Genomic DNA, 13,553 nt, shown 5'->3' on the forward strand with positions numbered 1-13,553 from the left:
TAGGAAAAGAAAAGCTACTATCATCTCCCTGAACAGTCTTGACATGCTGTGTTGTGCCTCAAGCAGTTGTTCATGTTCTTCTAGTGAAATGTGTTTACCTGAAGGGTCTGGGACAGTTTGACGAAATCTCTCTGGACCTGCTCACTGACATCCAGCTCTGTCTGAAGTCTCTGTGACTTGTCTTTCTCCTCAAACACCTGAGTCTCCAAAGCACTCTACAACACAAACACACACTTTACTTTTTTTTTTTTTCAAAACTAGGGTTTCAGTTTACTTTATAATACATGATTATATTAATTGAAAAACATGTAAACATGCAGTCTTTTGTTTGATGCAATTCCAATACCGTCATTTGTACGGACTTTCTGAGAACTGTTTATCTTATCAAATGATCCATCACATGCACAGGAAGCACTAAGTAGACTATGAACTTTGCAATGAGTTTTTATGAGAAACATAACTCATAAGATCAGCATGGAGAAGTCTAGTGTGAAGACAGAGAGCAGTGATCACATGAGAGTTCAGACCTTGCTGCAGAGGGCATCTTTTAACTGTTCCTCCAGACTGATCTTCAGGCCCTGGACGCTCTCCAGCATCTGCTTCTTCTCCGCCAAGCTGCTCTCCAGCTGTTGTAAAAACCATCAGATTGGTCAACAAAAGTAGAGACAACAAAACAAAAACAAACACATTAAAGATAATGATTAGTGCTACTACTACTACTATTATGAGAAAAATACTAATATTAATCATAAATACCAGGCAACAATACTATTTATTAATATTATTTAATATATTAGAAAAAAAGCATTTCTAAAAAACAATTCTCCAGAAAATATAAAAAAGAGGCTTATTTTTTTTGACTGGTTTTCTAACATTCAAGCCAAAAGGCAATACAAAACAGCAGTCTGCTTTGAACGTCTGCCCTACCTGTTCCTTCTCACTCTTCACTCTTTCCAGTTCCGTTTTCAAGCTGGAAAAAGATGCTATAGGTTGGAAGACAAAAAAAAAAAAAATGCACGGTCACATGCTGTTACTGTGTTTTGCATTAGTCAGACACAAAGTCAATGCATGGCTAGTTTTCCTATGACAAGAGTATGAGAACAAGGAAAGTGTTCTCCTCAGTAACAAGAGGAATAATTCGCTCAAAGATCTGTTAGTGCTGCTGACTGTGCCAGAATGAAAACTGAAGAACTGTGACCTGACAATGAATTCAACATGACTTGAAAATTACAAGTAAATAGAGGGCATGTTTTCTGAATGTTTAAGCTAATAACTGCATCTCCTCAAGCTTGGACTTCTGTAATTGCAAAGTGTCACCTAAAGAAAACTTACAAGCAAAGCAGTATTAGGGATGTCTCTGAGCAGTGCTGAGGACTTCAGTAACATGAACAGCTGATGTTTCAAAACAGTGTCGCATTTTCAGTTACTTTAATAAGTAACAAAGCTATGGAAGCCCGTTTCCACCACTGAATAAAAAAAATTAAAAAATGAGTAATTGCAACTTTTTTTCTCACAATTCTCAGAAATGAGGCTAGAATTGCATTATACAAATCATAATTATGAGATATAAACTCACAATTCTAACTTTTTATTTCGGAACTGCAAGTTTAAAATCTCAATTGTGGCACAATTGCAAGTTAAGTCAGAATTGTGAGATACAAACTTATCAGAAAATATCAGCCTCCCCCCCCCCCATTCAAAATTGGACCCTATAACACACAATTGCGAGTTTATATTAAACAATTCTGAGAAAAAAAAAGTCAGAATTGAGAGAAAAAAAAACTCAGAATCGCGATATAAACTTACATTTGTGAGAAAAAGTCAGAATTGTCAAAGTTTTTATCTTGCAATTCTAATTTTATAACTCACAACTGCAAGTTTATATCACACAATAGAGGAAAAAAATCAGAATTGCAAAAAAATAAACTTGCAATTGAGAGTCACAATTCTGAGGACAAAAAGTCACAATTGAACTTTCTCACAATAATGCAAAAAGTCTTAAAGGTCCCATATTGTCAAAATCGAAATTTCCTGGCTTTTTTCATGATAACTGAGGTCTAGGGGCTATGTAACTACCATATGAGTTTCAAAACAGTCAATCCACAGTAAACTGCACACAGCCTGCTTAAAGTAGCTGATCATTTTCACGAGCCGCTGTGACTTCCGCAAAGATGTGACGTCCGATCTACTCAGTCACCGCCTTCAGTCACCACCCCGAGCACCAATCACGTCCCACCCTCCTTTTGTCAAACCCAGACAACATCGTGTCCATAACATTGCTAAGCAACAACAACACGAAAACAAGTCGAGAAAACCCTGTTCAGTCTATAGATGTCGAAACTACATCATTGCACAGGCTTCAGAACAACGTGAATATAAGAGACCAGTGGCACGTCAACTTCAGCCTCTTTCACACAGCGATTCCGGTAAATACACGGATAATGTGTCCCATGATTTGTTCCGGAGTTGTTTGATTTGGTTCATTCACAGTTGTTTTCCGGAATCTGTGCGTGCTTTACACACAACCCGTAAAGACATGTGACGTTTGGATGTGAGATGTAATGCGACGCGTACGTTTCACTAAACTGAAACTAACCTGAACAAACTGTGCTTCAGTGCTGATAGTGAGGAGCTGGCTCTGCCTGATCGCCGCTTCATTCCACTTTGCAAGTATTTTTTCATCGTGAAGAGTCGCAGGGTAACGTGCATCATCACTACAACACTGCCTTTATGGTTCTGGCTTTTGTTCACACAGCGCTCGTTCCCGTAATTTTCCAGAATCAGCGCGCATTGTGAAAGGGGCTTTACTAAAGCAACAGTTATGTAGCTTACTGCATTGGGTGTTTGAAAAAGAAAAAAACATTATTGATCATTCTGAAATATCTTGTTGAGTATAAGCAGGCTAGGCTCTCTCTATTGCTCTGGGTTCGGCTACAAAGATACATGACCGTAGTTACCTGTGATTGGCCTGGCTGTGCGTCACTCAGAAAACAACAGGCCAATCAGAAGAGAGGCTCATGAATATTACTTAGATGGGCCAAAATCGACCTGTTTTTGACAGAGCTCCTAAAAAAGGAGCTGTAAAAATATATTGAGATGGATTTTGGCACTTATACCGCAAATATATATTCTTAAGGACATCAACAACTAAAATAAACCTCCAGAAATGTGTACAATACGGGACCTTTAATAGCGAGACAAAAGTTAGAATTGTGTTAAAGAAAAGTTTATGCCTCACAATTCTGAGAAAAAAAAAAAAGGCAGAATAGCGAGTTTCTCACAATTCTGAAAAAAGTCACAATTGCAAGATACAAACTCGCATTTGCGAGAAAAAGTCACAATTGCGAATTATCACAAATCTGACAAAAAAAGTCAGCATTATCTCGTATTTGCGAGAAAAAAAGTCCAAATTACGAGACAAACTTGCATTTGCAAGAAAGTCAGAATCGCAGGATATGAACTCGCAATTGTGAGAAAAGTCAGTCTTACAATTCTCACAGAACTCAGAACTGCAAGTTTATATCACAATAGAGAAAAAAATTTCAGAATTGCAAGATATAAACTTGCAATTGTGAGTTTCCTCACAATTCTGAGGAAAAAAGTCACAATTGAAGTTTCTCACAATTCTGCAAAAAAAGTCACAATTGCAAGAAAAAAGTCACAATTGCGAGTTCACAATCATAATTCTGAGAAAAAAAAAGTCAGAATTCTTGTATTTGTGAGAAAAGTCAGAATTGCAAGTTTATGCCTCACAATTCTGAGAAAAAAAATAGAATAGCGAGAAAAAAGTCAGAATTGCAAGGAAAAAAGTCACAATTGCGAGTTTCTTACAATTCTGAAAAAAAGTCAATTGCAAGATACAAACTTGCATTTGCGAGAGAGAAGTCACAATTGCGAGTTCACAATTCTTAGAAAAAAAAGTCAGAATTCTTGTATTTGCGAGAAAAAAGTCAAAATTACGAGACAAACCTGAATTTGCAAGAAAAGGTCAAAATTGCAAGGTATAAACTCACAGTCACAGTTGCAAGTTTCTCACAATTCTGAGAAGAAAAAAAAAGTCACAATTGCGAGAAAAATATCAGAATTACGACATACAAACTCACATTTGCGAGAAAAGTCAGAAATGCAAGTTTACATCTCAATTCTGTGAAAAGTCAGAATTGTGAGAAAACAGTCAGAATTCCAAGATATAAACTTGCAATTGCAAGAAAAAAAAAAAAAAGTCAGAATTGCAAGATACAAACTTACATTGGCAGGACAAGTTAACCCAAAATTGTGAGATACATCATTTATATCTCAATTCTGAGAGAAAAAGTCAAAATAGTTAGATAAAAACTAACAACTTTTTTTAATTCAATGGCAGAAACAGGCTTTCATACAAAGCCCTATAGTCCAGCTTAAAAAAAAAAAAAACACAATTTGATCAACTTTTTTTGATCCACTTCAAATGTTGACTACTACATTTAAAACAGATATACACATTACCATCTTATCAACACCAAATGGTTTTAATCCTTTTTAAACTTTCACTCCTTCAGTGTAATTACCTACAAAAGACTAACATGGCCATAATTTAACTCCCTAAGTAGCTTTTCACTCCTAAGTAGCTTGACAACAGCTTCAAAGTAGCTTCCACAACACTTAAAATCATTCAAACAACATGGGGTGACATTTCTATAATGCCATGCACATTTGCAGGAGCATGACCACATCCCAAGTTTAATTTTTCCAAGCTGAACCCAACATCATGTAAAGACATTAGTATTAGTATAGTACACAGCTAAATGAAGTAGTATGCAGTGATGTGGACATGACAGGGCAGGTTCTGTGCACAAAATGGGTTTAGGGTGTGTGTTAGGATGGCATCGGTGGTGCCACTATAGACAGACACGACCTAGACAAACACACAGTCGGGCAGGGATTCATACCTTCCAGGATGTCTGAACACAAGTCACCAATGCAGGGAGAAGTGGAGGAGAAAAAGACAGTATTGAAATGCAAACCATGATTGGTAGATAAGTAGATAAATGTGTGCATTCCTCTGAGTGAAGGAGTTTTAAAAGCTCTTCAATGAGTTTAATTTGGCTACATTTTTCCAAACTGCTAAAGTTCACATTTCAAAGCCAGTGCAAACATCCAGTGCTGCTGAGAGCAGCTTTTGATCATTCAAGGTAAGAATCAGCGGTGTAAACAACAATTTCATATTACGGCGATTATGTATTTCATAATCTATTTATTTTGGCTTGAAATTCAACTTGAGAAGGTTTTTTTATTATTATTATTATTACACAACCTTGAATTTTTAATCATCTAGTGAATGAAATGCTTTACAAATGAACTGACAAAATGAATCACAAATTACTTTTTTCTTCACTTCAGTGCAAAAACATGTTTTGCATTAAAGAACTATATTGAACTAAAAAAAGGCATCAGTGGATCAGTTGCTTAAAACTGTTACAGACGTGTCTATAGTTGCATGCGTTTGGACGCTTAACCTCAGTAAATAAATATATGAATAAACTGAATTAATAAAAATAAAAGATTTCCGCATTTCTAAAAGGTTACAGCAGAATGTTTTGCTGTTGCAGAGTATATACCATTCTGCGTCCAGCCGTAAGCTTTCTTTGACTATTCAAATCAACTTGTAGATACAATCCACTTACCGATCTCTTCTTTACAGCTCTCTATCTCCAGCTGTAGAGTGTCCTCCAGGTTCTCTTTCAGACACTGCTCTGCTTGAATCTGCTCCTTCAAGAACAGAATTTCAGCCTTCAGCTTCTCCTCCAAATGCTCTGCTGCTGTACGCGCAGAAACAACGTCCTCCCTGAACTGCAACACCAGCTTCTGAAGTTCCTACGTGGCAAAATGATATTAAAAACAAAGTTAAAACTAAAAATCTGATTGGATGAGCTTAGTAGTAAAATACCCAATATTTGTGGTATCTTAACATCTTAGCATATTAGCTGGATTTTTATGAATGCACAAGTTGCTACACCATTTTGCACAGTAAATTTCAATAACAAAAGAACAGATTTTTACATTTCTAAGATTGTATTAATTTCACATTTTAAAAGTCAGATTTTAATAATTTACTCACCTTGTAAGATTTCTCTGATTTTTAATCATTTTATTATTTTCACATTTCTTCAACATGTTCTAAGAGTTTGTTTTCTTGTTTTTTCATCATTTATTATTTTACATTTATTCATTTAGCAGATGCTTTTAAAAAAATAATGGGAGGAAAAGGGAAGTTAATTTGTAAGACTTCAATAAATTCACTTATTTCATAATTTTCACAATTTATCAAATTTCCTATTACTTCCTACCAATTTTTTAAGACTTCATTAATTTCCCAAATTTGTTCATTTTTTAATTTAACATTCTATTAATTTCCTTTATCCTAACAGTTTTTATATTTGATTAATTTCCTTATTTTCGAGGATTTAATTCATTTCCAATTGTTAAAGCATTTTAAGGTTTTATAAATTGTCCTGCCCCCCCCCATCATTTATATATTATATAAGATTTTAATAAAATTACTTTTTTCCATAATTTTCAGAATATCAATTTTCCTATTTCTTCTTAACTTCAAAAATGTTATTAATTTCCAAGATTTTCAAAATTTTACATTTTATTAATTTCCCTTTCATAATTTTCTAAGAAGTTATCAATTTCACTTTTCTTAATAGTGTTCTAAGATTTTATCAGTTTTTCTTCCATAATTTCTGACTTGGCATTTATTCATTTATCAGACATGACACAAAAATACTTATTTACCTTTTCCCCCAATTATTTTCTAAGATTTTAATAAATTCACTTTTTATAATTTTCATAATTTATCATCAATTGTCCTATTTCATAAATTTCTAAGGTTTTATTAATTTTGCAGATTTTTTTATATTATTTAATATTTCATTCATTGCCCTTTCATAATTTTCTATGATTCTATCAAATTCCCTTTTCTTCCTGTCAGTTTAAGATTTTATTATTTTCCAAATTTTCTAAGATTTTATTAATTTCCATGATTAAATCATTTTCAAAGATTTTATTAATAATTTCACTTTTCTTCATAATGTTCTAATATTTTATCCATTATCCTGTTTTTTCCATCATTTATGATTATATTAATTTCTCTTTTTCACACCATTTTTCAAGATTAAATAGGTGAAAGATAAATTCACCTATTTAATAATTTTTGTAATTTATCATCAATTTTCTTATTTATTCCTATCAATTTCTAAGATTTTTTTTTTTTCATAATTTAACACTGTATTCATTTCCCTTTTATAATGTTCTAAGATTATCAATTTTCCTGTTTTTTCCTGTCATTTAATGGCTTTGCTTTTATTCATTTAGCAGATGCTTTTATCCAAAATGACACACAAATGATATTAATTTCTCTCCCCTCCCCCCCCATCATTTTCCAAGATTTCTTCATAACTTAAGACTTTATTAATTTCCCTTTAATAATTTTCTATGCTTTAATCAATTTTCCTTTTTTTCCTATCAGTTCCTATCTGTCCTGATGTTTTCATGAACTTCTATGCATTTACTGAACAATTAGCTCCAGGCATAATTTTCATTTTCCAACAAAGTAACTGCACACTGATTATCTACGAACAATGCCTTTCTCAGAGTGTGCCAACAACCACAGCGAAATAACAACCCCTTCTGTAATTTTTGAGGAACCAATCAAACAGGGTGCATTCAAGTGTTAAAACAGCTAAATGAAGCACAATGGAATTGAACAGAAGGTGCATTTATAAGGGATGGGCATTTCTGATCATATTTCATTTCGATTAATCCACAGGTTTGAGAAACGAGTACTCGATTAATCGGGGGTGGAGTTTAAGCAAGGGGCAGGGCGTTTGCGTCACAGTATACAGTAAACATTTAAAAGAAATATCAGCATGAGGTGAAGCTGAAGCGCTTTTTCTACCTGACACATTGTATATAAAATTAATCACATAATACTAGATACATAAATATGTAAATGTTATATTACAAATTGTATTTATCTACACAAAATGCATGTGAGCTTGAACTACGTGCCAATCATAAAGTAGTGGATGCGCTTCTCCCGTTACTTTAAAACAACGGCAACTGAAGCCCCACAAATTTTTTGAGTCAATCGATCGTCATTTTCATGCTCGATCGTCGCTGATGGATTCAAGTAATCGATTAATCGAGTACTCGTGCACATCCCTAGCACTTATAGGTGCAACTCGCATGTGAGTTGTAATACCTGTACAGTGGTGGGCATGTGAAAGTCCTCTTGCTGCTGCAGTGCCATGTGAAGTCTGTGTTTACCCTGAAGACTCTCATTATCTCTCTGCAGTCTGTTCAGCTCTTCAGTCACCTGCTCTCTGGACTGTAGCAGCACAGCCTGAACACACACAGTCACCACTTAGTCTACTACACCCACTGACAGCCACAAATGGTTTTCTAAAGCATATATCCAAGTAAAGTGGAAAACGATCCATTATAAATGAGAATTTTCAAAAGAAATCCGCCAATGAAAATATCAGTGACCCTGAGCGATTCACCGAGCATTCCTCAGGTAATAACTAACCGAAAGAAAACTTTCAAAGGTGATTTATTTAGGGGATCATGTCACAACAGCGTCAAGTTTATAACCTTAATAGCGCAACTTTAGATTCAAAACAGATGTGCCTCAAGAAATTGCAGAGAGCATGAATACTGAATGCCAAAAGACATTTTTACGCATTAGTACAAATCACACAGGCATGAAGAAGAAATTCAAAATAGGACTAGATCGAAACCAAAGGGTTCTTCATCAATGGAAAAAAACAAAACATATGCTCTCACTGAAAGTCATCAAGCAAAGCAATAGAATGTTGTTGTGTAGGAGTGTATGTATTTGGACATACCATCTGTTCCTGGGTGTTCCTCTTTGCCTGGCTGAAGGCCTGTTGAAGAGTGCTTATGAGAGATTCAGACTCCTGAACTTTCTGCGTCAACTCTGAGATCTGTGAGCCAGACAAATAAAAGTTACTGAAGTCGTTTGACTTGGAAAAAGAGTAACATTCAGGGCAGTCCGCACATTCTTCACATTTGTGCAAAATACTGTGAAGACACTGTGGCTATGTTCTCATTTCTGGTGAGCTGCCTAACCAAACATCATTTTTAGTTAACAAATACTTATAAACAGAAGGCAGAAGAGTCATGTCGCCTTGTAAGATACACTACTGTTTAAAAGTTTGTGGTTAATGTTTATGTAAAAACAGTAATATCATGAAATCCTGTTACAAATTAAAATATACATCAAAATAGAAAAGTTTTCAGCTTCATGGATTTTCAGCATCATTATTCCAGTCTTCAGTGTCACACGATCCTTCAGAAATCATTCTAATATGTGTCCCTGAACCGCAAAACCAGTCTTAGGTAGCATGGGGATATTTGTAGCAATAGCCAACAAAACATAGCATGGGTCAAAATGATCCATTTTTCTTTTAAGCCAAAAATCATTAGGATATAAAGTAAAGATCATGTCCCATGAAGATATTTTGTACATTTCCTACCATAAACATATCAAAGAACCGAAGACGAAGAACTAACTGCGCTTCACCTTTCCAACGTGATAACGTAATGCACAAAGACACACATGTGCTTTGAAGAGCTAGTGCAAGACCAGCATTTGTGGTTAAAAAGTTTATACACATTTGAATTTTTTTAAGAAAATGGCCGATGGTTTCGCTAGATAAGACTCTTATTCCTCGGCTAAGATCGTGTAGAGCCCTTTGAAGCTGCATTGAAACTGCAATTTGGATCTTCAATCCGTTGGCATCCATTGAAGTCCACTATATGGTGAAAAATCCTGAAACGTTTTCCTTAAAAACCTTAATTTCTTTTTGACTGAATAAAGAAAGATGTGAACATCTTGGATGACATGGGGGTGAGTAAATTACCAGGAAGTGAACTTCTCCTTTAACAACTGTGAAAATGTGTCATCACTGTCTGTGAAAATCCAGAATTCAAAATAAAATAAAATATGTATGCAAAAATTGCAAAATATGTTAGATTATTACAACAAAAAATAAGGTTTTGTGGCTTATGAGGTTTCATGGTTAGTATGCCAGTTTAAGGGTTGAAGCATAACTCTTACCTTTTTGATGTGAGGAAAAATTATAAAGATGTAACATCACTGTAACTTCCCCACTGTATATGATGTGCTAATTATCACATGATCCTATCCAAGTTTAACCTGCCAACAGGTTTTTATTTTTCACTAAATACATTAGAGAGATGAGCTTTACCTTGGCAGTCGTTTCCTCATTGGCCTGTTTAACAGAGTCCTCTAACTCCTGCCTCTCATTCATCGTGCGCTCCAGCTGATCGTTCGCCTGCCGCAACATGGCCTGAAGCTTTTTAACCTGAAGGCACCAGAGGAAGTTCACTGTATAGCGATTACTACAGAATGTAATTTTGAATCATTTCATTATGGGTCTTGCAAGTGATTTTTTAGTGCCATAGAAAACAAACCTGATCTCGTGTCTCGGCCTCTTGGCCCTGAATGACCTGCAGCTGTTTCTCATAATTAGAGCACATATCACATCGTCGCCCCAACTTCCTTCCAGCGTTCTTCAACTGGGGTGAAACCACACCAAAAACAAACACAAAAAGTGTTATTAAAGCATATTTAAGATCTCCCCTTACTGCTGATCCATTTCAAACAATCATATGCTACCCTGATGTCACAAACCTTGTAACATTGCAGGTTTAAACAGAAAGTTAAAGGGATAGTTTACCCAAAAATGAAAATTCTGTCATTAATTACGCTCCCTCATGTCATTTGAAACCCGTAACGTATATTTATAATCCAAGAGCTTTCTGGCCCTGCATAGACAGCAATGCAACTACTAGTTCAAGGCCCAGAAAGGTAGTAAGGACATTGTTAAAATAGTGCATGTGACATCAGTGATTCAACCTTAATGTTACAAAGGTAAGAGAATACTTTTTGTGCACAAAGAAAACAAAAACTACAACTATATTCAACAATTTTTTTCTCTTCCATGTCTGTCTTCGACACACGTTCATGAGACTACCACGATCAAAAATATCGTAATATGCGTTTCAAAGATGAACGAAGGTCTTACAGGTTTGGAACGAAATGAAGGCGAGTAATTAATGACAGAATTTTCATTTTTGGGTGAACTTTTACAAATATCATACATTTTTGATCCAGATTATTCATCTAAAAACAACTGGAAAGTGCACTGCATTGTGGGATACAGTTCTTTGTGTTTCCTACAGAAATCCGTTTTTGTAGTGAGGGACCATGAGTCAGTAATGATATAGATTTAAGTTGAACAAACCACAAGTTTACAAAACTTCATTTCATCAGTGGAAGCAATGGGAACTTACAGTTTAGTGAGTCAGATGTTGATTCAGTAACCTCTGACTGATGTAGCAATATCAAAAATCTCACAATACGATAATATCACAATATGAAGTCCATGATACAATATTTATTGCAATATTTAAATATATACAACAAATGAAGAATTGGAAAAAAGTGAAAAGTCAGTATAACTTCACTTTTTAATATGTACAATCTAATGCACTTTGAGACTTCAAATTAAGAGCTCCAACCCATGTTCTTAACTAAGAAAAATTTAAAAGGGAATCAACCCTCTTTTTATTTGTGATATACTGTCTCAGTCTAATTTACATTCACACTGGTGTTTTAGGAAACCAAACAAATTAGAATATAACAATAATAATAATAATAATAATAATAATAATAATAATAATAATAATAATAACTACAATGACAGTAATAGCCATATATTGTAAAACAACTGCATTGCATAATATGAAAATTAATATGTATACTATTTTAGCTTTACCCTACAGTAGGGAAATTACAATAGTTCTTTGCCAATTTCTACACTTAAAGAGATATTTTGAATTTGGACTGCAGACGATTAGATTAGATTCAACTTTATTGTCATTACACATGTACAAGTACAAGGCAACAAAATGCAGTGACATCACTCATTTAAACCGTTAGTTGTCAGCAAATCATACTGCACTTTTAAGCTTTTATTTTGACGGAAACAGCAGTAAAACTTTAATTTTGTAACTTACATTTTTAGTAAAATGCTGTGATCATCTGCTGCGAAAATAAAGCATAACTTTATTTTCAAAGCAAAGCAAAAGAAAGCTTTCGAATTTCCTCAAAAATATATATTTTGTGTTTTGTGTTCCGAAGTCTTACGGGTTTGGAACGACATGAGGGTGAGTAATTAATGACAGAATTTTTCATTTTTCAGGCAGTTCTGAAAGCAAGTATTGGGTGTACTTAAAGGAGTAGTTCACTTTCAGAACAAAAGTTTACAGATAATGTACTCACCCCCTTGCCATCCAAGATGTTTGTGTCTTGCTTTCTTCAGTCGTAGAGAAATTATGTTTTTTGAGGAAAACATTTCAGGATTTCTCTCCATATAATTGAATTCTATGGTGCCCCCGATTTTGAACTTCCAAAATGCAGCTTCAGAGGACTCTAAACGATCACAGCCGAGGAAAGAAGGGTCTTATCTAGCAAAGCGGTTGGTTATTTTCTAAAAAAAAATGTAAAAAAAAATTACAATTTATATACTTTTTAACCTCAAATGCTCGTCTTGTCTAGCTCTGTGTGTACTCGGTGTAGAGATTAAAAAGTATATAAAATGCAAATGTTTTTAGAAAATAACTGATCGTTTCGCTAGATAAGACCCTTCTTGCTCGGATTTAGAGCCCTTTGAAGCTGCATTTAAACTGCATTTTGGAAGTTCAAACCTGGGGGCACCATAGAAGTCCATTATATGGAGAAAAATCCTGAAATGTTTTCCTCAAAAAACATAAAAGACATGAACATCTTGGATGACAAGGGGGTGAGTACATCATCTGTAAATTTTTGTTCAGAAAGTGAACTACTCTTTTAAGTGGCCACCGAGTGCATTTTCACTAACAAGCCTAACAGTTAAGCTAGGTTCAACAGTACAGAAAACAAAATAGGTTAACTTAGAAATAAACAAAAAGGCATCCCCCTAAAAAGCATCTACTAACTGACCTCTTGCTGCAGCAGATTCCACTCGCTCTCGCTGACCAGTCGGTAGCCAGGAGGCAGGTAAGCCGTATCGGCAGTATGAGAGATGCTGGACAGGAGTGATGCGGTTTCCTCCTGCTCTGGGGTCATGGCCTTAATGGCCTTCTCCTGGTCCTTGGTGAGGAGAAATTGTCCAGGCTGGAGGGATGATATGGATGAGGTGTCCATGCTGTCAAAGCCTCCACAGTCTGCCCCCACTAGAGGACCAAAGTCTGACTCATCCAGCTGGCTAGCTGACTTGGCCTTATTGTTGTGTCCGCCCAGTCCATGAGGCTGTAGGGCACCTCCTGAAGAACCCAGGCTGTCGGTGGACTGCACCCTCCTAAGCCCATCCTTATAAGGGTCAGAGCCATCCGGGCGGCTTGGGGTGTCTGCGTCCAGAGAGTGTAACGAGCTGTGGATGCTCTGGCTGAGATGGGACTGAGATCAAAATGAGAAAGAG

The 13,553-nt window shown here is 35.4% G+C and overlaps 1 protein-coding gene across 1 annotated transcript in view; it reads right to left on the reverse strand.

Annotated features, from left to right (window-relative positions):
• Positions 1-13,553, reverse strand: part of LOC141334987 (rab GTPase-binding effector protein 1-like) — a 40,794-nt gene that overhangs the window by 5,057 nt on the left and 22,184 nt on the right. Inside the window, exons 9-17 of the mRNA XM_073840225.1 lie at positions 13,076-13,531; positions 10,504-10,608; positions 10,278-10,394; positions 8,892-8,990; positions 8,246-8,386; positions 5,664-5,853; positions 928-983; positions 528-626; positions 99-215 (exon numbers count right to left, since the gene is read on the reverse strand). Coding sequence (XP_073696326.1) covers positions 99-215; positions 528-626; positions 928-983; positions 5,664-5,853; positions 8,246-8,386; positions 8,892-8,990; positions 10,278-10,394; positions 10,504-10,608; positions 13,076-13,531 — 1,380 coding nt within the window. The remainder of the gene's footprint in view (positions 1-98; positions 216-527; positions 627-927; positions 984-5,663; positions 5,854-8,245; positions 8,387-8,891; positions 8,991-10,277; positions 10,395-10,503; positions 10,609-13,075; positions 13,532-13,553) is intronic.

The sequence above is a fragment of the Garra rufa genome, chromosome 5 (genome assembly GCF_049309525.1).
Source record: "Garra rufa chromosome 5, GarRuf1.0, whole genome shotgun sequence".
Classification (NCBI taxonomy): domain Eukaryota; kingdom Metazoa; phylum Chordata; class Actinopteri; order Cypriniformes; family Cyprinidae; genus Garra; species Garra rufa.